Genomic DNA, 27,365 nt, shown 5'->3' with positions numbered 1-27,365 from the left:
GCAGAAATTATAGAGCAATGTCATTAATATCACATGCTCCCAGAATTCTGCTGAAGATTATTGAAAAATGGATGCAGCCATACACTGATAGGAAACTTTCAGAAGTTCAAGTCAAATTCAGAGGACAAGGAAAAAGAGGTATTATTGCTGATGTCAAATGGATTTTGACCAAAAGCCGAGAAGCCAGAACGATGTTTACCTGTGTTTTATCGACAATACAATGACATATGACCAAGTGGATCATAACAAATTAGGGATAACATTACAAAGAATGGTAATTTGAAAACATATAATTGTGCATATGCTGAACCCGTACAAGGACAAAGAGACAGTCATTCAAATCGTGTAAAAGGACATTGAGTGGTTTAAAATCAGAAAGGATGTGCAGTAGGGTTGCATCTTTACTCCTTACATTTTTAGTCTGTGTGCTGAATGACTAATTTGACAAGCTGGACTATATGAAGAAGAATGTGGCATCAGAATTGGAAGAAGATGCCTTAACAACTTGTGATATGCAGATGACACAACCTCGCTTGCCTAAAGTAAAGTGGACTTGAAGCACTTACTGATGAAGGTCAAAGACTACAGCCTTCAATATGGATTATTCCTGAACATTTAAAAAAAAAACAAAAAACTTCACAACTGGTCTGATAAAAACATCGTATTAAATAGGAAAGAAATTGAAATTGTCAAGGATTTCACGTTTTTGGGGGTCAACTATCAGTGCACATGGATGCAGCAGTGAAGAAATCAAACAACATATTGCCTTCGGCAAATCTGCTACAAAAGATCTCTTTAAAAATTTGAAAAGCAAAGATGTCACTTTAAGGATTAAGTTGCACCTGACCCAAGCCATGGTGTTTTCAATTGCCTCATATGCATGCAAAAGTTGGACAATGAAAAAGGAAGATTGAAGAAGAATTGATGCATGCAAATTGTGGTGTTGGAAAAGAATATTGAATATACCACAGATTGCTAGAAGAATGAACAAATCCATTTTGGAGGAAGTACAGCCAGAATGCTCCTGAAAAGTAAGGATGTCAAGACTTGATCTTGCTTACTTTGTACATATCATTGTGGAAGACCAATCACTACAAAAGGACATAATGATTGGTAGAGAGTCAACAAAAATGAGGAAAATCCTCCATGAGATGGATTGACACAATGGCTGCAACAATGGGCTCAAACACAGCAAAAATTGTGAGTATGCAATTGCTCTGGGCATTGTTTTGTTCTATTATACCTAAGGTCACCATAAATGGGAGCTGACTTGAAGGCAATTAACAACAACAATAAATTGGAATATACTACAGAATACACTAGGAGTCCTTAGGTGGTGTAAACGGTTAACAAGCTCAACTGCTAACTGAAAGGTTGGAGGGTCAAGTCCACCCTGAGAAACTTTGGAAGAATGGCATCGAAATGAATTTCTGAAAAATTGGCCATTGAAAACCTTATGGAGCACAGTTTTACTCTGACACACCTGCAGCCACTGTTTGTTAAAACTGAAGAGATGGCAACTAGTAGGTTATTTTTGTTGTTGTTAGGTGCCATCGAGTCGGCTCCAACTCACAGCGACCTTATGCACAACAGAACGAAACACTGCCCGGTCCTGAGCCATCCTTAGAATCGTTATTATGCTTGAGCCCATTGTTGCAGCCACTGTGTCAGTCCACCTCGTTGAGGGTCTTCCTCTTTTCTGCTGACCCTGTACTCTGCCAAGCATGATGTCCTTCTCCAGAGACTGATCCCTCCTGACAACATGTCCAAAGGATGTAAGATGCAGTCTCGCCAACCTTGCTTCTAAGGAGCATTCTGGTTGTACTTCTTCTAAGACAGATTTATTCATTCTTCTGGCAGCCCGTGGTATATTCAATATTCTTTGCAAACACCACAATTCAAAGGGGTCAATTTTTCTTCGGTCTTCCTTATTCATTGTCCAGCTTTTTCATGCATATGATGCGATTGAAAATACCATGGCTTGGGTCAGGCGCACCTTAGTCTTCAAGGTGATATCTTTGCTCTTCAACACTTTAAAGAGGTCCTTTGCAGCAGATTTACCCAATGCAATGCGTCTTTTGATTTCTTGACTGCTGTTTCCATGGCTGTTGATTGTAGATCCAAGTAAAATGAAAACCTTGACAACTTCAATCTTTTCTCCGTTTATCATGATGTTGCTCATTGGTCCAGTTGTGAGGATTTTTGTTTTCTTTATGTCGAGGTGCAATCCACACTGCAGGCTGGGGTCTTTGATCTTCATTAGTAAGTGCTTCAAGTCTTCTTCACTTTCAGCAAGCAAGGCTGTGTCATCCGCATAATGCAGGTTGTTAACGAGCCTTCCACGAATCCTGATGCCCCGTTCTTCATATAGTGCAGCTTCTCCTATTATTTCTTCAGCATACAGATTGGATAGGTATGGTGAAAGAATACAACCCTGACGCACACCTTTCCTGACTTTAAACCAATCAGTATCCCCTTGTTCTGTCCAAACAACTGCCTCTCGATCTATGTAAAGGTTCCTCATGAGCACAATTAAGTGTCTGGAATTCCCATTCTTCGCAACATTATCCATAATTTGTTATGATCCACAGAGTCGAATGCCTTTGCATAGTCAATAAACCACAGGTAAACATCCTTCTGGTATTCTCTGCTTTCAGCCAGGATCCATCTGACATCAGCAATGATATCCCTGGTTCCACGTCCTCTCCTGAATCCAGCCTGAATTTCTGGCAGTTCCCTGTTGATATACTGATGCAGCCATTTTTGAATGATCTTCAGCAAAATTTTGCTTGCGTGTGATATTAATGATATCGTTCTATAATTTCCACATTCGGTTGGATTGCCTTTCTTGGGAATAGGCATAAATATGGATCTCTTCCAGTCAGTTGGCCAGGAAGCTGTCTTCCATATTTCTTTGCATAGATGAGTGAGCACCTCCATCACTGCATCTATTTGTTGAAACATCTCAACTGATATTCCATCAATTCTTGCAGCCTTCTTTATCACCAGTGCCTTCAGAGCAGCTTGGACTTCTTCCTTCAGTACCAGCAGTTCCTGATCATATGCTACCTCTTGAAATGGTTGAGCATCGACTAATTGTTTTTGGTATAATTACTCTGTGTATTCCTTCCGTCTTGTTTTGATGCTTCCTGCGTCATTTAATATTTTCCCCATGGAATTCTTCACTATTGCAACTCGAGGCTTGAACTTGTTCTTCAGTGCTTTCAGCCTGAGAAACGCTGAGCGTGCTCTTCCCTTTTGGTTTCCAGCTCCAGCTCTTTGCACATGTCATTATAATACTTTACTTTGTCTTCTGGAGCCATCCTTTGAAATCTTCTCTTCAGCTCTTTTACTTCATCAATTCTTCCTTTTGCTTTAGCTGTTCGACGTTCGAGAGCAAGTTTCAGAGTCTTCTCTGACATCCATCTTGGTCTTTTCTTTCTTTCCTGTCTTTTCAATGACCTCTTGCTTTCTTCATGGATGATGTCCTTGATGTCATTCCACAACTCATCTGGTTTTCGGTCACCATTGTTCAATGCTTCAAATCTATTCTTGAGATGGTCTCTAAATTCAGGTGGGATATACTCAAGGTCATATTTTGGCTCTCATGGACTTGCTCTGATTTTCTTCAGTTTCAGCTTAAACTTGCATATGAGCAATTGATGGTCTGTTCCACAGTCGGCCCCTGGCCTTGTTCTGACTGATGGTATTGAGCTTTTCCATCATCTCTTTCCACAGATGTAGTCAGTTTGATATCGGCATGCTCCATTTGGCGAGGTACATGTGTATAAGTAGTCGCCGTTAATGTTGGTGAAAGAAAGTATTTGCAATGAAGAAGTTGTTGGGACTTGCATAATTCTATCATTTGACCTCCAGCATTGTTTCTGTCACCAAGGCCATATTTTCCAAGTATTGATCCTTCGTCTTTGTTTCTAACTTTCACGTTAAAATCACCAGTAATTATCAATGCATCTTGATTGCATGTTCGATCAATTTCAGACTGCAGCAGCTGATAAAAATCTTCTATTTCTTCATTTTTGGCCCTAGTGGTTGGTGCGTATATTTGAATAATAGTCCCATTAACTGGTCTTCCTTGTAGGCATATGGATATTATCCTATCACTGACAGCATTGTACTTCAGGATAGATTTTGAAAAGTTCTTTTTAATGATGAATGCAACACCATTCCTCTTCGAATTTTCATTCCCAGCATAGTAGACTATATGATTGTCCAATGCAAAATGGCCAATACCAGTCCATTTCAGTTCACTACTGCCTAGGATATCGATGTTTATGCATTCCATTTCATTGTTGACAATTTTTAATTTTCCTACATGCGTACTTCATACATTCCAGGTTCCAATTATTAATGGATGTTTGCAGCTGTTTCTTCTCATTTTGAGTCATGCCACATCAGCAGATGAAGGTCCCAAAAGCTTTACTACATCCACGTCATTAATGTCAACTCTACTTTGAGGAGACAGCTCTTCCCCAGTCATCTTTTGAGTGCCTTCCAACCTGGGGGGCTCCTCTTCCAGCAGTATATCGCACAGTGTTCCACTGCTATTCATAAGGTTTTCACTGGCTGATGCTTTTCAGACAAACTGACAGACACATGGGGGAACTAGTAGGTAGGTAGTATTTTAGAACAATTTTATGAGTTTTGATGGTTGCTAAAATAAAGCATACAAATAGTTATTTTAATTCGCTTTAAAACCAAAATGAATTCAATCTTAGAATCATGTAACACATATAGTTAAAATATTATTTTAATCACATAAAATTTCAGGCACTTTTAAATACTGACTAAAGAGGTAACATAATGTAGTTGACATATTACTACAGCAAAAGCTCCCGTTATTACTTAGGGTCACTATGAGTCAGAACTAACTGAACAGCAACAGGTTGTAATGGGTTAATTTATTACATATGGTATTCAAACTTTCACGGAAAATTTACTTAGCCAAGCACAGCTGGATTTAAAAAATATGCACAACCTCTGCTCATATGAAGTTATGAAATGTTAGTCCCATTACAAAGAAATATCAATAATCTAAAATAGCGCTCAAGGGCTGGGACCATGGTCTCAGGGGACATCTAGCTCCATTGGCATAACATAGTATATAAAGATAATGTTCTATATCCTACTTTGGTGAGAAGCATCTGGGGTCTTAAAAGCTTATGAGTGGCCATCTATGATACTCCTTTGGTCCCACCCTGTCTGGAACAAGGGAGAGTGAAGAAAGCCAAAGACAAAAGGGAAATATTAGTCCAAAGAACTAATGGACCACAACTACCACAGTCTCTACCAGACTGAGTCCAGCATAACTAGATGGTACCCGGCTACCACCACTGACTGCGCTGACAGGAATCACAATAGAGGGTCCTGGACAGAGGTGGATAAAAATGTAGACCAAAATTCTAACTCACAAAAAAAGACCAGACTTGGAATATGGTCCCTGGACACGCTTTTAACTCCATACTAAAGCCACTCCTGAGGTTCACGCCTCAGCCAAAGACTAGACAGGCCCATAAAACAAAACAAGATTAAATGGGCACATCAGCCCAGGAGCAAGGACAAGAAGTCAGAAGGGGACAGGAAAGCTGGTAACAGGGAACCCAAGTTTGAGAAGGGAAGAGTGTTGACATGTTGGGTTGGCAAACAATGTCCAAAACAAAATGTGTATTAATTGTTTAGTGAGAAACTAATTTGCTCTGTAAAGCTTCATCTACAGTACAATAAAAAATGGTAAAGAAATAAATAAAATAGTGCTCATTGTGCATGCTAAATAAAACTTTTTTTATGAAGAACAGATTCTTCTCACTTTGTCCCTCTTACTATTGTTAGATTCATTTAGGATTCTTCTTTATCAAAAAGAGTGAATCATTTCTCTGAAAGAGGCATACTTTAAAGTAACCAAAATTAAGCCTGTATGGCTAAATGAACTAGCCTACTTCACAACATGTCCACACAGGAGATTAGACTATGGCTATACTCTTTACTTAACTAGTCATTCCTTCTCCATTATTCATCGAGTGCCTGCAATTTACCAGGCTCTGTTCTAAGCTTTGAGGATAAAGCAGTGAACAAAACAGGCAAAGCTGCTGCTCTCCAATAGTTTGTATTCTAGCAGAAGTCAGTGTAAAAACATCAAAACAAACAGATATTTATAATAAGGTCAGACAATGATAAATGTTAAGGAAAAAGCAAGGTAGAGTTATGAGATAGAAAGTAATGGGATGCTACAGAAGGAGGAGGTGTAAAAGCAAAAGACTAGAATGAAGAAATTAGATGTAAGGATATCTGGATAATGAGTAGATTCCTTTGCTTGTTAAAGGAAATAAGAAGCAAAGCGGATGAATGGAAAAGCACCGAGGCCCATGAGGCTGAATCAAAGTGAGCAAGGCCAAAACTGGTTGGGGTTTAGGTCAGTGAGGTATCCAAGCATGAGATTACGTAGGGCTTTTAGGCCATGCTAAGAAAGTTTCCATAAATAAGAGTGATTTTTGTTCATATAATGTGTGTACACCTAAATAACTTTGTGGCAAAGGAATAAAATATTAGTAAAATACAACGATAATCCACGGTGATATTCAGAAGCATTGTGCTCGTTCTAATGAAAAGTATTTTTTCTTTGATTACATTTTTAATGTGCAAGTTGCTAGGGTTTCAAAAAAGCATTGAAAAGACTCAGTGTCCAAGGCAGAAGGCTGGTATATAAACAAAATTACAATGAAATAGATGTTTATAAAATTATATAGGAAGAACCAAGAAGTGGTTATCCTCACCCTAAAAACAAGAGGAAGCCAAATAATCTGAAAAATCATAATTTTTAGAGCCTGTAACTTTTCTCAAACCAACCAAGGAAGCCAGATTCCAAAGAGACACAAACCCTTCAAGAAAGACAAAACATGAACAGTCTGGCCTTTGACAGAACACAGAAGTGACTACCTCCCATGAAGCCTAGAAAGAATCGGCTAGTAGAATTTTAATGAATTCTAAAAGACCAAATGTGAGCTACTGTGCTAGTTTGGAATAGCTGGGCAGCCCAGACCAGTGGGAGTTTGTACTCATTTGTACACTGTTACTATATGTCTAAGGCTGGGTTCTCTGGAGAAGCAAAACCAGTGCAGCATATAAATTTTATATATAGAAAGAGATTTATATAAAGGAAATATTTCATGCAGTTGTAGAGGCTGGGAAGTCCCAAGTTGGTGGGTCAAGCTAGAGACCTCTTCTGACTCACGTAGCCGAAGGTGCTGGCGAATCCCAGACTGGAAGGTCAGATTGCAGGCCTCTGGCTCACAGGCTGTGGAGGCCAATGAATCCCAAGATGGGCTGGTAAGATGGCAGGTAAGCTGCTAGTTTAAGTCCCAAGAACCAGAGATCAGAAGAACAGGAGCCAGTTGCAGGATCCAGAGCAAGCAAAAACCAGTGAGCCTTGCCACAAAGTCCACCTATACTGGATGCAGGCCACACCCCCAAGGAAACTCCCTTTCAACTGATTGGCTGCCCAAAACGCATCTCATCATGGAGGTGATCATATTATATCAGATCTCATTATGGCGATGATTACATCATTAAAAAGCCAAACTACATCATAACCGCCAAACAAGTGAGGATCATGGCCCAGCCAAGTTGATACACAACGTACAGCTGTCACACAATGAGTCAAAATTGACTTGATGGCAGCAGATTTGGTTTGTTTTTTTGACCACAGCCATCAATCAGTGTCCACGAGAAAGTTGAGGCCAGGATAATATTATATGGGGTAGAGCTCCCCCTCAGGTGGTGCAGGCACCTTATTCCTCACCACCTTCATAAACTTAAGAGACTTAGAAATAAAGACAAGTTTCTACTCCCCAATATGGTCATACTGTCAACAATATTACTGAGACAACAAAGGAAAATCATGAAATGTTAAGTGTTCTGTAATAATTGTACGGTTACAATTCACCAGACTAAATGTTTTTCAAAAAGTATTACATATCCAAACTACTTAGATAACATTTTAAAGTAAGCATATCTGACGCCCATCCCAGAATGACAGAAGTAGAACTTCTAGAGATAGACTTAGTCATCTGTAATTTCACAAATCTCCCTTTTTCCTTCTGGTTCAGGGCAGATTTTTGAAACACTATGGTGAATAGGGAAACCCCGGTGGCGTAGTGGTTAAGTGCTACAGCTGCTAACCAAAGGGTTGGCAGTTCGAATCCACCATGCACTCCTTGGAAACTCTGTGGGGCAGTTCTACTCTGTCCTATAGGGTTACTATAACTCGGAATCAGCTTGACAGCACTGGGTTTGGTTTTGCTTTTTTATGGTGAATAGATTGGAGCTCTTTAAGGATGTTGTTGTTGTTAGGTTCCATCGAGTTGGTTCTGAATCATAGCGACCCTACGTACAACAGAAGAAAACACTGCCCAGTCCTGTGCCATCCTTGCAATCGTTATGCTTGAGCCCATTGTTGCAGCCACTGTGTCAATCCATCTCGTTGACAGTCTTCCTCTTTTTTCACTGCCTCTCTACTTTACCAAGCATGATATCCTTCTCCAGGGACTGATCCCTCCTGATAACGTGTCCAAAGTATGTGAGATGAAGTCTAACCATCCTAGCTCCTAGGGAGCATCTGGCTGTTCTTCTTACAAGACATATTTGTTCTTTCTTCTTGTAGACCATAATATATTTAATATTCTTTGCCAACACCATAATTCAAAGGCATCGATTCTTCTTCAGTCTTCTTCATTCATTGTCCAGCTTTCACGTGCATATAAGGCAACTGAAAACACCATGGTTTGGTTGAGGATAGAACCTGTCATATTCATTCTCTGATCTCCAGATAAGTTCTTGGCATATGGTTGATAGCTGATAAATGTATGTTGAAGAATAAATATATGAATGGGCAAACAAATTGTGAATGTGTCAAAGTCCTAATGTGTCTTATAATTATTGGAAAAGGTTGTATTGGTAAAACTTGGTCAATATAAATAAGTCGAAAATATCACTAGGTATATATATTTTCAAGGACAGTAGAGCAATCTAAAAATTTTTCACTGCATTCTCATTGAGTAATCAGTGTCACTCCTCTTTAAGGGCTTTGTTTTTAATCTTATATTACTTAACAAAAAAAAAGAAAACTCTAACTGATTAGTTTCAGAAATGAAAACAAAAAACTGTACATGAACATTGTTTAACTTAAAGCTACATACATATACAGCCAACTTCGTTTCCGTAAGTGCTGAATGATCAAAAATGGCAAAAGTGCTGCTGACTGTAGTTGCTATTAAAAAAGAGGGAATGGGTGTGCTGTCGGCAATTAGTGCAGGCTGCAAACATTTCTGATAGTGTTAAAATCTTAAAACAGCTGGAGTCAAAAATCTGGCAAGTTGCTCAATATGATCTATATGTATAGATGCCTGTGTCTACATGTATACATAATAAAAATAAATCACAGGGCCTGAATTAATTGTAGGAAAGAAATATGCCATTGAGAAGCACTTGGCTTGGATTCTTATAATAAAAAAGGTAGATACATGCACAAACACACTGTGATCTTCCAAATTGTTTTCATACTATATCTGATAAAATGAAGTATGCATTCTATAGAAATAAACCTCTAAATAATGCAGCCTTCTGTTAGTCAAGACATGGAATTCTTGTAGTAAAAGGTAAACTACTTCATTCAGCTTTCCTTTTGTTCTTGGTACATTCCTTTATTTTCTCAAATCTCTTTTCTGTCATCATGATTTATTGTCTGTCTTTTATACTAACCTTTAAATCACTATGGAGGACTGAAGACCAGAGCAAATCAATTTGTATCTTCTCTTTCAACCAACATTTTAAGTTGGTAAAATAGAACAAAATGAACATCAAATATAGCATTGAAAGGGAGAAGATAGGCTATCTTTCACACTCATTCTTATATGTTCTCAGTTGTGGTTGTGCTTTCGGTCACCCAACCCCAATTCCTTTAGGTGCCTGAGCTCTTCCTTTCTTCTTCAGTGGAATCACCTTTTTTCACAAAACCCAACAATAGACAGTGCTCTCCAATTTAGGTTTCCCCTAGCAAGAACTCTTTCTATAGCTTTTCTTTATCATATATAATTTTAGGGTTACAAATAAAATAGACTCCGTTCTTTGTTTGTTGAGGTGAAAAGAACATTGGGCCATGAGTTAGAGACCTGGGTCATTTTTTTTTTTTTTGGAAGGGGGAATTCTTTATTGATAACTACAGGATAGAGGGTTGACACTATAAGAAGGATGTAAGTCTACGACTTGCAGGTCACTACTCTCCCAGTCCTTTCCTATAAAAAACCTGACAAAATGATTTGAATACTCCTTCTTATTGAGTAAAAGAATCTTTCTCAAAGTAGTGTTCCATGATATCAACTTATAAGTGAAGTTTGGCACAGTATTTAAAGCCAATTTGCTATGACTGGGCTAGATTATCTATAAATTACCTTTCAAATCTAATAATATATTGTAATTTCTGATGCTTCCTACTTTGAGTTATACACAAATCTAAGTTTTTCTTGCTCATGTATGTAGCAGGGTGGATACCAAATAGTAGATAATTAAAAAAAAAATGCTTTTGATTATATTATAGTTTTTTTTTTTTTTTATGTTTGCTTTGTGTTCTTTCCAGTAGGAGTTAATCAGAAGTAGCATAGTTGATTGGAATAAATCACAGATTACATACAAAAAAAATGTTTCTATTAAACCTGTCGCCATAAAATTGATTCCTACTCATAGCAACCATATAGGACAGAGTAGACCTGCCCCATAGGAATTCCAAGGAGCACCTGGTGGATTTGAACTTCAGACCTTTTTGTTAGCAGCTGTAGCTCTTAACCACTATGCCACCAGGGTTTCCATGGGTCTACTAGGCATTAGACTTCTTTTCAAGTTTATTCTTCTAAATTTGAGCGTTAAAACAGTTTTTTCTGCAATGTTATATGTAACTGTGTAATACTGAAACTGAATTTTTTATCTAAACTTCTATATAATTTTATTATTCTTGTGGTAGAGATACATAAAACATTGCATTTACTTAGTATTTATAATTAGTGTAATCTGAAGACGGAATCCAACTCTACATTTTAAGGCACACTTCTTATTTTGCTTTTTCAAATTTAGTTTTAAATGCTAAATGAGCCAAGAATTTAAGCAGAATCTAAAAAAACAAAAATTTTATTTGCTTTTGTAAATTGATAGTGGTTTTCTCTACCATAATAATGAAACAATCTTTTGATCATGTCTTTGGAGTAAACTCATTGAAATTATAACTGTAAATTCATTTTGTTTTCTATAAATGCAGAATTCATGAACTTGAGTAGGATCCATGTGTGATCTTTACTGAATGCCAACTTTAATTTGTTATGGTCTAAAAACCATTCATCCCTGCTGCTATCTTTCAAATATATTTGAAACCAGTATAACCTTTCTCATGAAGCAGTGCTTCAAAATTATGTCCCTAATAATTGTTCATTTGTTTTGTACTTACTGGTTTGCTTAACATTTACTATAATAAATTTATTTGATGTTTATATGCATATCATTAGTATAATACTTCTAATCCTGCACTATAAATCAGCCTTTATTAACTGGCCAATTAATTACATAGTGGTGCTTGCCATCTAAGTTTTTCTTTGAATTTTGCAAGAATTATATAGTCTATATAATCTGTAATGAAGTCTGAATACTGAGAATATTATACACAGAATGCCTTAGTTTTACCTGCAATCAAATATAATAACTAACTTCTCGCAAATGGAATTAATTTGGCTTGATTCATTCTGAATTTACTTTTGAATTTATTTCCACACTTTTGTGTTCACCACAGGAATTCTGAGATACTTTCTTAACTATTTTCTGTATGGATATTGTATCTTTACAAATAATTAATGTTATAATTAATATTTGATCTAGTTTGAAATGTGCTTTAAGGTAAATACATATTTACATGCAGAATTATTAGATTGTAATTAAAGGAAAGATCATAAACTGTATAGAGGGAATTAGAAATTGTCAACTGAGAGCCAGAATGAGTTAGTGAAATTTAGTATTTGATTTAACTATGATTTGTATAACTGTTAATGGAAAGCATAAAAATATTTTCATTTCACCAGTTTATTGAGAAGGACAAAGTGCTATCGAATTTTTAGATACCAGAATAGCTATCGGTTTTTTTGACCATAAATAACTTCTTTCAACCTTTCATCTTCCCCTTCATCAATTTATCAGTTTGCTTAGTATATCCTTATTTAAACCATTTATTATATACTCAGTAGGGAACTATCTTTTCTCTGAATTATACACTGATGATTATATAGTTACAGCTATCACTAATTAAGTTCCTACCATGTGAGAGGCAAATTACAGACATTGCATTATCTCTAATCCTTGCAATAATCCTGTAAGATTGGTGCATTTATACCCTCTTTACAGATAATGAAACTGAGACCAAGATAAACTAAGTAATTTTCACAAGGTCCACAGCTAATGAGGGCAGAATTATTTTACCAAATGTGAATAGCACTTTGTACTTTGAGGATCTACTCCCATAGAATGTTTCCATTTTTAAATGTTTCATACCTATAACCCTAGAAGCTTTATTCACAACTACTCAAAAAGGGGAAATATATAGAACCCTTTGGCATTTAAATATTACTGTGCTTTCTTGTAGCCTGTGAACTTATGAATCAAGGCATCTTGGCCCTGGTCAGCTCGATTGGCTGCACATCAGCGGGGTCCCTCCAGTCTCTGGCAGATGCCATGCACATACCCCACCTCTTCATTCAGCGTTCAACAGCTGGAACCCCAAGGAGTGGCTGTGGACTCACCCGGAGTAACAGAAATGATGACTACACTCTCTCAGTTCGCCCACCAGTCTACTTGAATGATGTTATACTGAGAGTGGTCACAGAGTATGCCTGGCAGAAATTCATTATATTCTATGATAGTGACTATGGTAAGTGTTTGTTGGTTTATGTCAGTGTTGTAAGCTTCCTATTTGCGTGGGAAATCACAGCATAAATTCTGAAAAATATCAAGGAGCTTACTGGTTGTTATTGTGGATTTCTTGTCTTTTCATATTCTTCTTACAAAGCTAGCAGCAATAATAAAAAACGTGGCTAAGGTCATCAAGTTCAATCCTTTTGTGTTAAATTCTTTTGATGTCAAATTAAAAAAAATAAACACTTGCATCTAATGCTCAGTTTATAAATGTTTCCAAAGGAAATCTGACCCTGGTATATCTTGAAATTTTTCAAATAATGGCAAATCAGTAATACATTTCAATACTGTATTTTTCCCTTTCAAAAAATCTGATACCTCTATTTGATAATAAAATAGCATTTCAGATAGATGCCAGAACAGTGCAAAAAAAAAAAAAAGCCTACCTTATTAATTGAAATAAAATTTTTTTTTTTTATTAATTGATTAAAAAAAAAAGTGACAGATCTTCCTACTCAGTACTGAACTCTTTTGGGGTCACTGATATTACTACTGCATATTCCCTATGAAATGAAATCTAACAAAAATACGGGTAGTACAACATTTATCTATTTAATTTTTCAAGGTAACAAAGCATTGTCCCTAAATTTATGGTAATTTGAGGAAAAAAAAAAAAACACTTTTCCTTGATATTTTTATTTGAGTCTAAATTGAGAAAAGAAAGCAAAAATAATATTATTTTTTGATTCAATATATTTTTATGCATTAATATACCTGTTTTCTGATTAACTGATCCCCAAGATGTACAAGTATAGGTTTGTCATTAGAGAGGGAAAAAGAGGAATAGAGACAGGTGTGGTCAAATGAAGGGAAATAAACAGCTCTTGATAAAGAATGTATATTTTGAAACATGGGGTTTTTTTAGAGGTTATGTCTCGGGAAAGAGTCTTAGAAAAATAGTGCATTTAGTGTGGATGAATCTAATTTTACATTTTATCTTAAGAAAATCAGAAAGGATTTCGCCCTCTGTAGTGTGACCATTTTTCTTAGCCAAAAATGAAAATAAAAATAAGCTGTTTTATTTTCATAGCCTACTCAGCATTGTGAATAATATTGGACAGTAGTTAGAAGAGTGAGCCAGAAAGTAACATCAGTAGAACTGAGCACGGACAGGTTGGCAGAAATCTGGAAAGCAAGAAATAAGAGCTCCTGTGGACACGCAGAGAGGGGGAGCAAGTGGCAGTTACATTTAGCCCTAAATATTCAAATGTCGCATGGGGTTTTGGCAGCCAGAGTCCCATTAGCCTTGATGAGTAGGCTTCAGCCAAATATCTGTGATCTCTCTAGAAACAGGCTCCTTTCTCTCCAGCACGGAAATCTGTATTTTCGTTGCTTAAATCATATTGTTTAGGGGTCACAGAACAAAAACGAACAGACTTGAAATGAGTAAAATAAACAAAAAAAGAAATAGAAAATAATTGGCTCATCAGTAAAAGTGAGGCTAGAAACCATACTGAGGTTTGAAATTGACAGATATGGTTATTTATTGAGCATAGTAAACTTTTCATTTCTGGAAATCGACATGCTTAGTATGCTTTTGTCAATAGCCTTCCGTTCAAATTTGTTGCCTTCTTAAAAATTTATATGGTATTTCTATGCCAACTACCTGAACATAGCTTGAAATAATGAAATTTTAAAAACTGACTCTTTAAGAAGGGAAAATATTTTTCACTTTGTCCTGTCAAAATAGATAAGCCTGTAAAATAAAGAACAGAAAAAGTGATTTTTGATTAAGGCATTCCCATAACAAAACAAAGAGAGAGAGAATTTTACGCTTTGATTGTAAATATCCACGAGGGAAAAAAAAATCTACACCACCCTTGTTAACTTGTTTCCAAATCCTATATGAATTATAGTCAGGAAATTCTTATACGGGAAGATATTTTTGTTATCCATGAAATAAATTTTTAAAAATACACACTAAATATATGGTCACAGAATCATTTATGTACGTTTGAAGTCCCTCATTCTTTATTCTTCAGTTTGCCTCTGATTAAATAAGACATTGTAATCATATGGTGCATGACTGGGTCCTCTGTTAAGAAGCAGTGTTTGTTTTACAAAAAAACAAAAAAGCGTGTTTTCCTTTACTCTGATGATAAACTTGCTTTTGACTTATTACTTAATAATTCATGAAAAATTACCCTGCTTGTATATTAAAATTATTTCCAATACCCTTGTTTAATGAAAGAAAATTTCCCTTTGATACTTACAATAAATCTTGCTGGCAAAAAAACTGGGCTAGAGTCCAAAATAAATACCACGCTATCCAAATACCTTGTACCTTCAAGAAGGGCTACATGTATTTACAGATCCATACATCAATGTCATCATTTTTAGCTCCAACACTGGGATTGTACTTGACTTTTATCTTGCTCATCAGGAATTGCTTTCATTAAGGAATGGATTACTAAGTATTATCTATGGATGGAATCAGGCAGCGTGCTGAGACCAAATGTTATTGAAGATGTAGTTTGCTTAGAAATATATACTTAAAAAAAAAACTTAGATTTCTATACCCAGTTAATTAGAGAAGCACTTTTTCAAAAGCAGTTAATTATGATTAAGGACTCAGTATAAAAGTCTACTTTAAATTCCCTAACAAAGCAAATTCAAGGCTTTGATTCTAAGTAAATGGATGAAAAGAAGAAGAAAAAAAAAAAAAGTGGAAACTTTCTTTGAATGGATTGATTCAAGACATTAAAAAAAGAAAATGCCTGAAAAGAAATTTGGAAGTGTTGAGCTTTTAAAAATGTCATTCAGGAAATGTCTATTACCTATTTGTTTAGTGCAATATGAAGTATGAGATAAGAAATTTAACAAATTGTAGTTCGAGACTTTAAGAAGCTCATAATTACAAAAGAGATAAAAAATGTTTATGATTCCCTTAATAGAGAAAAATCATGAGTTAAATGTCATATAAATGAGGCAAACTGAATGCTATTGGTGTGTAAAGAGAAAAGTTTAATTTTGGCAACAGTGATCAAAGGCTTTATGGGTAGACTTAGATCTCCATTATGCAAGTTAGGTTTGACTTTAAGAGGCAGCAACGTGAAGTAAGTAGCCATTCCAATAGGGAGAATGTGTGACCAGGTCTCGGATTAATTAAAATACTAATTAATATTTTTATTTGATAGGCTGTAGAATAAGTGTTTTACATTGCATAGTTTCATCTTCTTAACAGTTAATATTATTATCATGATCTTAGAAACTGGAAAACTGAAACAACTGATGGATAACTTGTTCACAGAAACATAAAAGAGTCAGAGCTGAGATTTAAAGCCACTACAGCTCTTAACCATTTATGATGATTGCAAAGACGTTGCAGTGAACTTTGACCCAAGAATTTAACAAGGGCTAAACAAGGGCTTTTACTACATGTCAGGCTTTTACTATGTGTCAGGCACTGTTCTAAGTGCTTTACGTGAATTATCTCATTGAATCTTCACAATAGCCCCCTGGGGAAGATATTATTGTTATTTATTTATTTTTACAAATGAAAAACTGAGGCAATGAAAAGTCAAGTACCTTGTGAGTAAATAAAGAAGCCCAAAATCAATCACGATAGTCTCATCAATAGTCCCTGCTTTCAACCGCTGGAGTATTTTGACGCTATAGAAATAAGAATAACATTAATTCTGACTGTGAAATAAAAAAAAAAAAAAAACCTATAAGTAAAATGTATAGAATCATCTTTATTAAAGAGAACCAATACTTGAAGCCTGCAGATTGTGTACGGGACAGTCATTGGGCCAAAGTAGGCAAATTCATTTGTAGCAGAGATAGCTGCTTGCCTACACAATGTCCATTCTCCCTTTTTCTTTGCTAACAGAATGCCAAATTTATTTGAGAGAACAATACTCCACTTGAAAGACTGCATTCCTCAGGATCTCTTACAGTGAGGGTTAGAATGTGATATTGTCAAGAATTGTTGTTGTCTGAGATTTTTTCCTATTGCAAGCTAACAAGTTAACCCTACCTAAGTTTCATGGATGCAAGCAGAAGACCCAACACTCCTGGACAAAGAGCTTGAAGACTCATGACACATTAAGCAGCATGGCCTTATGTTGATATCATTTCCCCTTGGCTTCAAGTCCCACGAGGCATTGTGGAGTAGCTCAGATGGATGCCATACATGCAGTGGACTTTTATGATAGTTAATGAACCCTGAGCTTCCAATAATGGGCCGCTAGTAAGCTTGTTCAACATTTCCAGAGTGAAACATTATTATACTGGACAATAAATAAGTCTATCTAAAGGCCTGATGATCTACTTCTCAAAATTAAGCAATGAAAACCCTATGGCTCACAACAGAATATTGTCTGATCTAGTGCTGGAAGATGAGCCCCTAGGTTAGAAAGCACTCAAAATACACAGTGGCCACAACAGTAAGCTCAAGCATACCAAAAATCGTGAAGAGGGGGACTGGACAATGTTTCATTTTGTTGGACACACGGTCACCATGAATCAGCACCAGGTTGAAGGCAACTAACAACAACTTCCCTCAAGAGACCTTCTGCGTGCAAGATGTGCCGCAACAGAAGAGACCCATGGAGAATTGCCTCCCAGTAATATTAACTACCATCACCCATCCATCAGCTTATCATATTGTGGTGGCTTGGATGTTGCTAGAAGCTGTACAACTGGTATTTCAAATACCAGTAGGTCTCCCATGGCGAACAGATTTCAGCAGAACTTCCAAACTAAGACAGACCAGGAAGAAAGATCTGTTGATCTAGTTCTAAAAATCTGCCAATGAAAACCTTATGGATTACAACATAATATTTTCTGATGTTGTGCGGGAAGGTGAGCTTGTAGTTGGAGGGCACTTGTGAAGATGGCACAGGACGGGGCAACTTTTCATTCTGTTATACATAAGGTTACCGTGAGTTGGAGCCGACTTAAGGGCAGCTAACAATGATATTAACTATTTGTTTCCACGCCATCTAGGCTTCTGGAAAATTTCCCCATAAGTACAACGCTCCATACTCTGTATTGTACAGAGCTAGGAGAGCAGCCTTGAGTTCTGTGCACTTAGCAAAGTAACCATAATCATTTTCAGTACTGTATGGCTGGCACTGACGTTGAATCACCCAAGGAATCCCCAGTGAACACTATCGGGTTTCAGCTTAATAGAACCATCTGTAAACTGGTCCCATTTGCTTATGAAAACCTTTGTGAATCAAGGCCTTATAGAATCAGCACTTTGCTTCGGGTGGTGGAATGGGATAAGATATCCCCCCAAAAGATAGTTCTCACTTTTTTCATATAAAACTGAGATGCCACTGCCGGCTTGTCATGTTCCTGAACACACTATTTCCATTTCATAGGGATGCTTCTTGGGTCCTTCAGATCTTGGCAGTCTATGAATTTGAGCTAACCCATCCCAAAATGAGAATATCGGGCTGTTCATGGGTCAGGCATTCCATTTGAATAAGAACTCGATAATGATCTAATAACTGTCTTTCAGAAAAACATGGACCATGTTAGGGGAAGCAACAAGTCTAAAACTTCAAGGTGATTCTCTGGGAGGAAGCTATCTCCTTTTTTCTGAGGCTCCAGTTAGCAAAAACATGAGTCACAAAGTCATACATTTTCAGAATTCATTAACTTGCATGGCCATTTTTCTGGAGGTGGTTTTGTGGAAGGGAGAGTTGTTTTTTTCCTTATCTTGCAGGAGGAATTGAACATTGCATATCTGCCCATATAGTATGAGGAAACTTTACTTGTTGAGCATACTGCTGACTTTTGTTGGGGTTTATCAGCCACTTCTGTTGTCAGATGTGTGGTAATACTGCAGTCACAGCCATGGCTATGATAATACTGCAGTCACAGCCATGAGACTAACGCTTCTGCCTTATCAACCAACAGTATTTCATCTACATAGTGAAAACTTTGGACATCAGAGGGCAGAGGTACTTGTGCTAAATCCTGGTCATTAACTGCAAGGGTGTTTAGGGTCACTATGAGTCAGAATTGACTTGATGGTGATGGGAATGGGTTTTGTCCAACTAGCATTTCTCTAAATGAGGTTCTTCCTGATTAGGAAAATCTCCTTGAGTATTTATGGGACAGGAAAGTAGAAGCATATAACACTTCAATTCCTACTATCCATTCAGATGTAGAAGCAAAAGCAGCAGTATATTAAATTGGTACAAAGAGCCCCACCCACAATTTAACATTACATGCCCTTCCCCACTTTGAGCCTTGAACAATCACCACCATTTGAATTCAGTATGCTATCCTCCCCATAAGAACGGGTTAAAAAAAAAAAAAAGCATTATAATAAATTCTAGTTTATATGGTTGATTTAAACTTCATGTCATAAACAACAAGTTTATTTTCTTCATGCTTTGTCAAGGATTGTAGTAGGATTCAAATGCTTCCCTTACTTGCTTATTTTACTTTATCAAGAAGGAAAATTATCCATTAGGAAAAAAAAAAAAAAATTTTTTTTTTGAGGACACTTGGAAATTTTTGAAATTTAATTTATGTACAACAGAGAATTAAAAGTTAAAAATCTTATTTTTAAAACTGTGTGTCAAAAACCTAAATGCACAGAGAAACACCAAAAATTATTTTAATACATTTATTGTGAGTGATACGATTTGAATCAGGTAGTGCCAACTGGAATGACCATATTGGGAAGGTGCTTCAAAGAGGGGGACAGAGAAAGTATGTTATATAGGTCTTGATTATGTTAATTTTTCAGGAGATGACATTAAAACACCGGCAGATTTGCAAAGTTCGTTGATTACAGAGTCACAAAGGACATCCTAAAACACAGGTTCTAGACAGACCCTGCAGTTTCTGCTTCTGAAAATAGATAATTTTCCAAAAGAACCCAATGCCTAACCCAAAATGATCTCCTCTAAGCTGCTTATTACTAGGCTATTGTTTACCTCAAAGGTGACTTTAAGAAACACTTCCTTAAAAGTTCAAGGTTCAAGAAGACACCTAAGGGCAGATGGCCTGGGTGGAACACCCCAACTCCATGAATTCAGAAATCTAGATTCCAGGAGAATTAAAAATGGCTTTGTCCTGGGTCACCCAGCCCAATACTCCATTTTACAGTTGTAACAAAGTTTTACTAATGTAATCAGAATAATTCCTTTTGTTAATGAAATACTAACAGCTGAAAAAAAAAATTGAATACAATAAGTAATATAAATTTAATAAAAGTCCACATTTGAAGGTAGCATATTTAATTGGTACCTGGAGAAGGTTGGGCCAGAGTGCTGTGGGGAGGAATTCTAAACAAGTTTTAGCCACATTTAAATGCATGTAAGGAGGGAAACACAACTCCTACTTACATACAATATTTTTATTTCAAAAATATAGAACTGAGAAGTCAGCATAACATTAACTTAATGTGCATTCTATGTAGAAAACTGTATTGCAAAACACAGTGTCAAAAAGATGACATAAGAAAGTACTATCAATTCCTTATCTTGGAATAATTTTAAAATATGTGTTTATATATTACAAATCTTTATTAATGAATGATTAACTTACAAACCTTGCAAGCTTAATTTTGAAACAATAAAATATAGCCCTAAAGAGTATTTCATGATGGATAATATAGTTCCCAATAAGAAAAGTATGATACTTTTTGTTGACAAAGTGTGAAGTAAGGCTGATTAAATAAATGGTGGTCTCTTAAAATTAAAAAAAAAAGGAACTTGCTTTTTTTTTTTTAAGTGAGCATGAACATTCGAAGTCTTTTAAACCATATTTTCTATAGTTGTGACACTGCTGTAGAACAGCGTTCAAATCCTTTCTGATTTATATTCACTCTAACAGGTTTTCTAGTTTTTTCAGCGGAGTGCAAAGTCTTCTTTCAAAAAAATGCTCAAATTCTATTAAAAGTGCTTAAAGATTTGAATTTTATAAAGTCAATGATAACTGTTTTTTGGAATAAATTGCTACAATGTATCTGTCTTTTGCATACATCATTTTAAAGATAGCCCATTTGATGCAAGAAAGGAAGGAAGAAATGCCTATCGAAAATAAAATAGAGAAAATAAGGAATCTAAAACCTGTGGGAAATATTTTAAAAAAGAAAAGAAAAAAGTCTAATATCCATGTAATGAGAGTACCAGAAAAAGAAGTGTGAATGTTATAAAAATAAAGTAATATTTGAAAAGGAAACGGATGATAATTAAATGCTGTATGCATTTATGTAAGTTTTTCCAGTATGTGTATTGGAATTCATTTTTCCCAGTTTTTGTCTTGTCTATTCCTTTCCATAACGTTATCTGTAGTAATGTTCCTAATATTAAAAAGTTTTGTTTTTTGTCTTCTAGAAAATGTTTTTAATGATTAACCTTGCTAGGGATTTATCAATTTTATTAATCTTTACAAAGGACTAATAATTTTCCACTCTGTTAGTTTTGTTTAGTGTTTATGTTTTCTATTCCATTAATTTACACTCTTTTTTATTTTCTCTCTTCTACTTTGGAGTTAATATAGTCTTCTTTTGATACTTGCTGAAAGTGAAAGTTCAGCTTCTTGATTTTTAAGTTTTTTTTTTCTTTTTTCCAAAATAAGTGTAGGCTTGGCTTTCTTTGCATTATATTATGCCTGAAGTTCAGTGGGTTGATGTCTTCTATTTAATATTGGAAAATTATACATACATATATATATATGAAGCTCATGGAATGCATTTAAATTAAAGAAATACTATAAAGCAACAGTTTGAGACAAAAGAGAACCAAAATTTAATTTAAAATAGGGGAAAAGACTTGTGCAGATAATTCATAGAACAAGATATATGATTGGATAATAGTAACAAGAAATTTTTGCAATGCATTGGGCAAATCTACTGCAAAAGACCTCATTAAAGTGCTAAAAAGTAAAGATGTCACTTTGAGGACTAAGGTGAACCTGACCTAAGCTATGGTATTTTCAATCATCTAACATGTTTGTGAAAACTGGACAATGACTAAGGAAGACCAAAGAAGAAATGATGCATTTGAATTAAGGTGTTGGTGAAGAATATTGAAAATACCATGGATTGCCAGAGAATGAACAAATCTATCTTGGAAGAAGTATAGCCAGAATGTTCCTTAGAAGCTAGGATGGAGAGACTTTGTCTAACATATTTTGGACATTTATCAGGAGGGATCATTACCTGGAGACAGACATCATGCTTGGTAAAGTAAAGGGTCAGCCAAATAGAGAAAGACCCTCAACAGGATGGATTGGCACAGTGGCTGCAACAATGAGCTCAGGATGGCACAGGACAGAGCAGTATTTCTTTCTGTTGTACACGAGGTTGCTGTAAGTTGGAGCTGACTATACAGCACCTAAAAACAATAATCCACTAGATTAGCTGGAAAGAAAAAGAGTACAATACTGCATGTATGCAAGGGTGGGCCACAACTGGAACTTCCATGTTTTGCTAGTTGGAAAGTAAAAATTTATAGCTACTTTAGAGAACTGTTTGGCCAATTGTTAAAAGTTAAATAGAAACCCACCAAATAACCTTCCCCATTCCACTCCTAAGTAATTATCTAGAGAAATGAGAGTGCATATTCACACAAATTCTTTCCAAGAGTACTCACAGCCACATTATTCATTATGCCTAACTGGAAACGACTCAATGCTAATAATTTCCCCCCACGTGTCTCTCAGTTTGTCATACTGTGGGGGCTCCTGTGTTGCTGTGATGCTGAAAGCTATGCCACCAGTATTCAAATACCAGCAGGGTCACCCATGGTGGAAAGGTTTCAGCTGAGCTTCCAGACTAAGACAGATGAGGAAGAAGGACTCTACAGTCCACTTCTGAAAAGAATTAGCCAGTAAAAACCTTATGAATAGCAGTGGAACACTGTCTGATAGACTGCCCAAAGATGAGCCCCTCAGGATGACTGGGGAAGAGCTGCGTTCTCAAAGTAGAATAGACTGTAATGACGTGGATGGAATCAAGCTTTCAGGACCTTCATTTGCTGACATGGCATGACTCAAAATGAGAAGAAACAGCTGCAAACATCCACTAAAAACTGGAACATGCAATGTATAAGTATGAATCTACAAAAATTAGAAGCCATCAAAAGTGAAATGGAACACATAAACATCAATATCCTAGGCATTAGCGAGCTGAAATGGACGGATACTGGCCATTTTGAATCAGGCAATCATACAGTCTACAATGCCAGGAATGACAGCTTGAAGTGGAATGGTGTTGCGTTCATTGCCAAAAAAAAATTTCAAGATCTATCCTGAAATACAGTGCTATCGGTGATAGGATAATATCCAAAGGCCTACAAGGAAGACCAGTTAATATTACTATTATTCAAATTTACGCACCACCCACTAAGGCCAAAGATGAAGAAACTGAAGATATTTACCAACTTCTGCATTGATAATCACTGGTAATTGGAATGTGAAAGTTTGAAACGAAGAAGAGTCAGTAGTTGGAAAATATGGCATTGGTGATAGAAACTATGCTGGAGGTGGCATGATAGAATTTTGCATGGCCAATGACTTCTTCATTGCAAATACCTTTTTTCACCAACATAAATGGTGACTATACACATGGACCTAGGTGGATGGAATGCACAGGAATCAAATTGACTACAACTGTGGAAAGAGATGCTGAAAAAGCTTAATATCATCAGTCAGAACAAGGCCAGGGGCCAACTTCAGAATAGACCATCAATTGCTCATATGCTAGCTCAAGTTAAAGCTGAAGAAAATTAGAACAAGTCCACAAGAATCAAAGTACTACCTTGAGTATATCCCTACTGAATTTAGAGACTATCTCAAGAATAGATTTGATACGTTGAACACTAATAACTGAAGACCAGAGGATTTGTGAAATGACATCAAAGATATCATATATGAAGAAAGCAAGAGGTCATTAGAATGATAGAAAAGAAAAAAAAGATCAAAATGGATGTCAGAAGATACTCTGAAACCTGCTCTTAAATGAAAGTAGCTAAAGCAAAGGAAAGAAATGATGAAGTAAAAGAACTGTACAAGAGATTTCAAAGGGTGGCTCCAGAAGACAAATTGTTATAATGATATGTGCAAAGACTTGGAGTTAGAAGACCGAAAGGAAAGAACACAGTCAGCATACACAAGCTGAAAGAACTGAAGAAAAAATTCAGGCCTCAAATTGCAATATTAAGGATTCTACTGGGAAAATATTAAATGACACGGGAAGCATAAAAAGAAGGTGGAAGGAATGCACAGAGTCACGATATCAAAAAGAATTTGTCGATGTTCAACCATTTCAGGAGGTAGCATTTGATTAGGAATTGATAGTACTAAAGGAAGAAGTTCAAGCCACCCTGAAGGCATTGCCAAAAACAAGGCTCTAGGAATTGACAGAATAACAATTAAGATGTTTCAGCAAATAGATGGCAACTTTGGAATGCTCAATCACCCATGGCAAGAAATTTGGAAGAAACTACCTGACCAACAAACTGGAAGACATCCATATTTATTCCTATTCCAAAGAAAGGTGATCCAACAGAATGTGGAAGTTGTTGAACAATACCATTAATGTCACTTGCAAGTTTCTATCAAAGTTTTGCTAAAAAGTATTCAAAAGCAGCTGCAGCAGTGCATTGACAGGGAACTGCTAGAAATTCAAATCAGATTCAGAAGAGGACTTGGAACCAAGAATATCACTGCTGATGTCAGATGGATCCTAGCTGAAAGCAGAGAATACCAGAAAGGTTTATCTGTTTTACTGACTGTGTAAAGGCATTTGACTGTGTGGATCATAACAAATTATGGATAACATTTCAAAGAATGGGAATTCCAGAACACCTAACTGTGCTCATGAGGAACCTGTACATAGATCACGAGGCAGTTGTTTGAATACAACAAGGGGATACTGCATCGTTTAAAGTCAGGAAAGGTGTGTGTCAGGGTTGTATCCTTTCACCATACGTACCCAATCTGGGCATCAGGATTGGAGGAAGACTCAACAAACTGCCTTATGCAGATGACATAACCTTGCTTGCTGAAAGTGAAGAGGACTTGAAGCACTTACTGATGAAGATCAAAGACCACAGCCTTCAGTATGGATTACACCTCAACAGAAAGAAAACAAAACCCTCACAACTGGACCAATAAACAACATGATGATAAACAGAGAAAAGATTGAATTTCAAGGATTTCATTTTACTTGGATCCACAATCAATACCCATGGAAGCAGTAGTCAAGAAATCAAACGACGCATTGCATTGGGCAAATGTGCTGCAAAAGACCTCCTTAAAGTGTTGAAAAGCAAAGACATCACCTTAAAGTCTAAGTAAGGTGTGCCTGACCCAGGCCATTATGTTTTCAATCACCTCATATGCATGGGAAAGCTGGACAATGAATAAGGAAGACTGAAGAAGAATTGACTCCTTTGAATTATGGTATTGGCAAAGAATATTGAAGATACCATGGACTGCCAGAAGAACGAATAAGTCTGTCTTAGAAGGAATACAGTCAGAATGCTCCGTAGAAGCAAGGATGGCAAGTCTTTGTCTCACACACTTTGAGCATGTTATCAGGAGGGATCAGTCCCTGGAAAAGGACATCATGCTTGGTAAAGTAGGGGGTCAGTGAAAAAGGAGATCTTCAAGTATGTGGATTGACACAGTGGCATCAACAATGGGCTCAAACATAGCAATGATTGTGAGAATGGTGTAGGACCAGGCAGTGTTTCATTCTGTGATGCATAGGGTCACTTCGAGTCAAAACTGACTTGATATCACCTAATAACAATAACAATAGACAGCTTGTTATGGTCAATGACATAGAGACACAAACTTACTGAAAGTAATTAGGTACCCTCTTACCATATACTCATATTGCTTCATTTCGTGTAATGGCTTCATTCTCAGTAACACAGCTGGCACTGATGGTACCAAGCACATCCTTACATGTTATTATACAAAAGAATGACCCTTTCTCTTCATTTTTTCATATGTCATATGTAAGAGCATATGCCCATATATAAAATCTCTGGCCCTGTTTGGGTCCTGTTCAAATCTCTGATTCAAATAAGTTGGTCATGACCTAGAGGGCTCAAGTCACCAGCCTGAGTTACATGATTATCCTCTAGTGGAAGAGTAAAGGGTAGGCACATGTGGATACATGCACTTGTGCTTAGGAAAAACAAAATTAAGGAAATTATAAATATTTTACTTATTATAATTCAACTTTGTAAAATAGCTTGAAAACATACTGTTTTAGTTTAGATTGAAATTGTTTGCTTGTTTTAGTCAACTCAAAAGTATTTTATATTCTTAGACTTTCTGACATTATTCTTAGTTTCAACAGTCTTTCCTATTTAACAAAATAATTTTTGGATAGTGTAAATCTCAACTATAATTTGTTAAACTAAAAGTATTCCTGAATAGAATAAAGACCTAAAAAGGTGAATACTAGGTGTTGATAAAATAAAATATCTTAGCATGGAAATGACTAAATCAAATATGCCAGATAGAAATATACACTTTTAACACTATCTGCACAAAAATAAACAAATTCAACCTCAGGTATTCATAAATAGGTTATTTATAGGCTTCTCTGCATATTGAAAACATTCATTTAATGATCGCAAATTATAGGTCAGTACACGATTGAGTGAACTGAGGTCCTTAAGCACTACCTTTCAGTATAACACCCTTTCCTTGCAATTTAATTGTCCCATGAGAGGCCCTTTTGAAATGAGCATTGAATGACCGTTCCCATGAATGCATTTGTGAGAAACAAACATTTATTCCATGTAGTCTTGATGCAGGCTTAATCAAAGCCCATAAAATGGACACATTCTTCTTAATAGATTGTAAATGTTTATAATTACCCTGAGGATGTTTTCAAATGTCTGACGACCCTAATATTATAAACTCCCTCTCTCTAGACAGTCTTAAAGCTGTTTATTGCTCATTTGGCCACTTTCCAGCTTTCTACTCTCTCGTTTACTTCAATGTGTATCAATAAACCTGTAATTAATGCAGCATCTTACTGAACTATTTTCTTTGCATTACTACATATTGTTTCAAGTAGTTAAAAATCATACCTTCTATTATTTTGCATGTGTTCATCAGTAATATATCTTTTAAAAATATTGATCATCATAACTGTAACAATGACTCTTATACTTAAATATTATGATCTTAATTCTCAAATCACAATTTCATATCAAACAGAGAATCTCAGTGATGGACCACTGTTGCTCAACTGTGTCACTCAGAATCTAATGCAGCATACTATTATCTTTTCACTTAATACCAAAAAAACAAAACAAGAAAACCCCCAAAACCTATAAAGGCCAATGGTTCAAATTCTTTTTGAAGTGAGGATTCTTCCAAACAAAATTGTAAAAATCACTCAACGGTTA

The 27,365-nt window shown here is 36.2% G+C and overlaps 1 protein-coding gene across 2 annotated transcripts in view; it reads left to right on the top strand.

The window, feature by feature from the left end:
* GRID2 (glutamate ionotropic receptor delta type subunit 2) overlaps positions 1–27,365 on the top strand; it is a 1,644,765-nt gene that overhangs the window by 804,666 nt on the left and 812,734 nt on the right. The window contains exon 3 of one of the 2 annotated variants that reach the window (XM_003414078.4): positions 12,686–12,970. The exons of the other annotated variant lie outside the window; for it this stretch is intronic. Coding sequence (XP_003414126.1) covers positions 12,686–12,970 — 285 coding nt within the window. The remainder of the gene's footprint in view (positions 1–12,685; positions 12,971–27,365) is intronic. 2 annotated transcript variants of the gene reach the window in all.

The sequence above is a fragment of the Loxodonta africana genome, chromosome 5 (genome assembly GCF_030014295.1).
Source record: "Loxodonta africana isolate mLoxAfr1 chromosome 5, mLoxAfr1.hap2, whole genome shotgun sequence".
Taxonomy (NCBI): Eukaryota; Metazoa; Chordata; class Mammalia; order Proboscidea; family Elephantidae; genus Loxodonta; species Loxodonta africana.
Note: the sequence above shows the minus strand (reverse complement) of the source record. Positions and strands in the feature narration are given on the sequence as shown.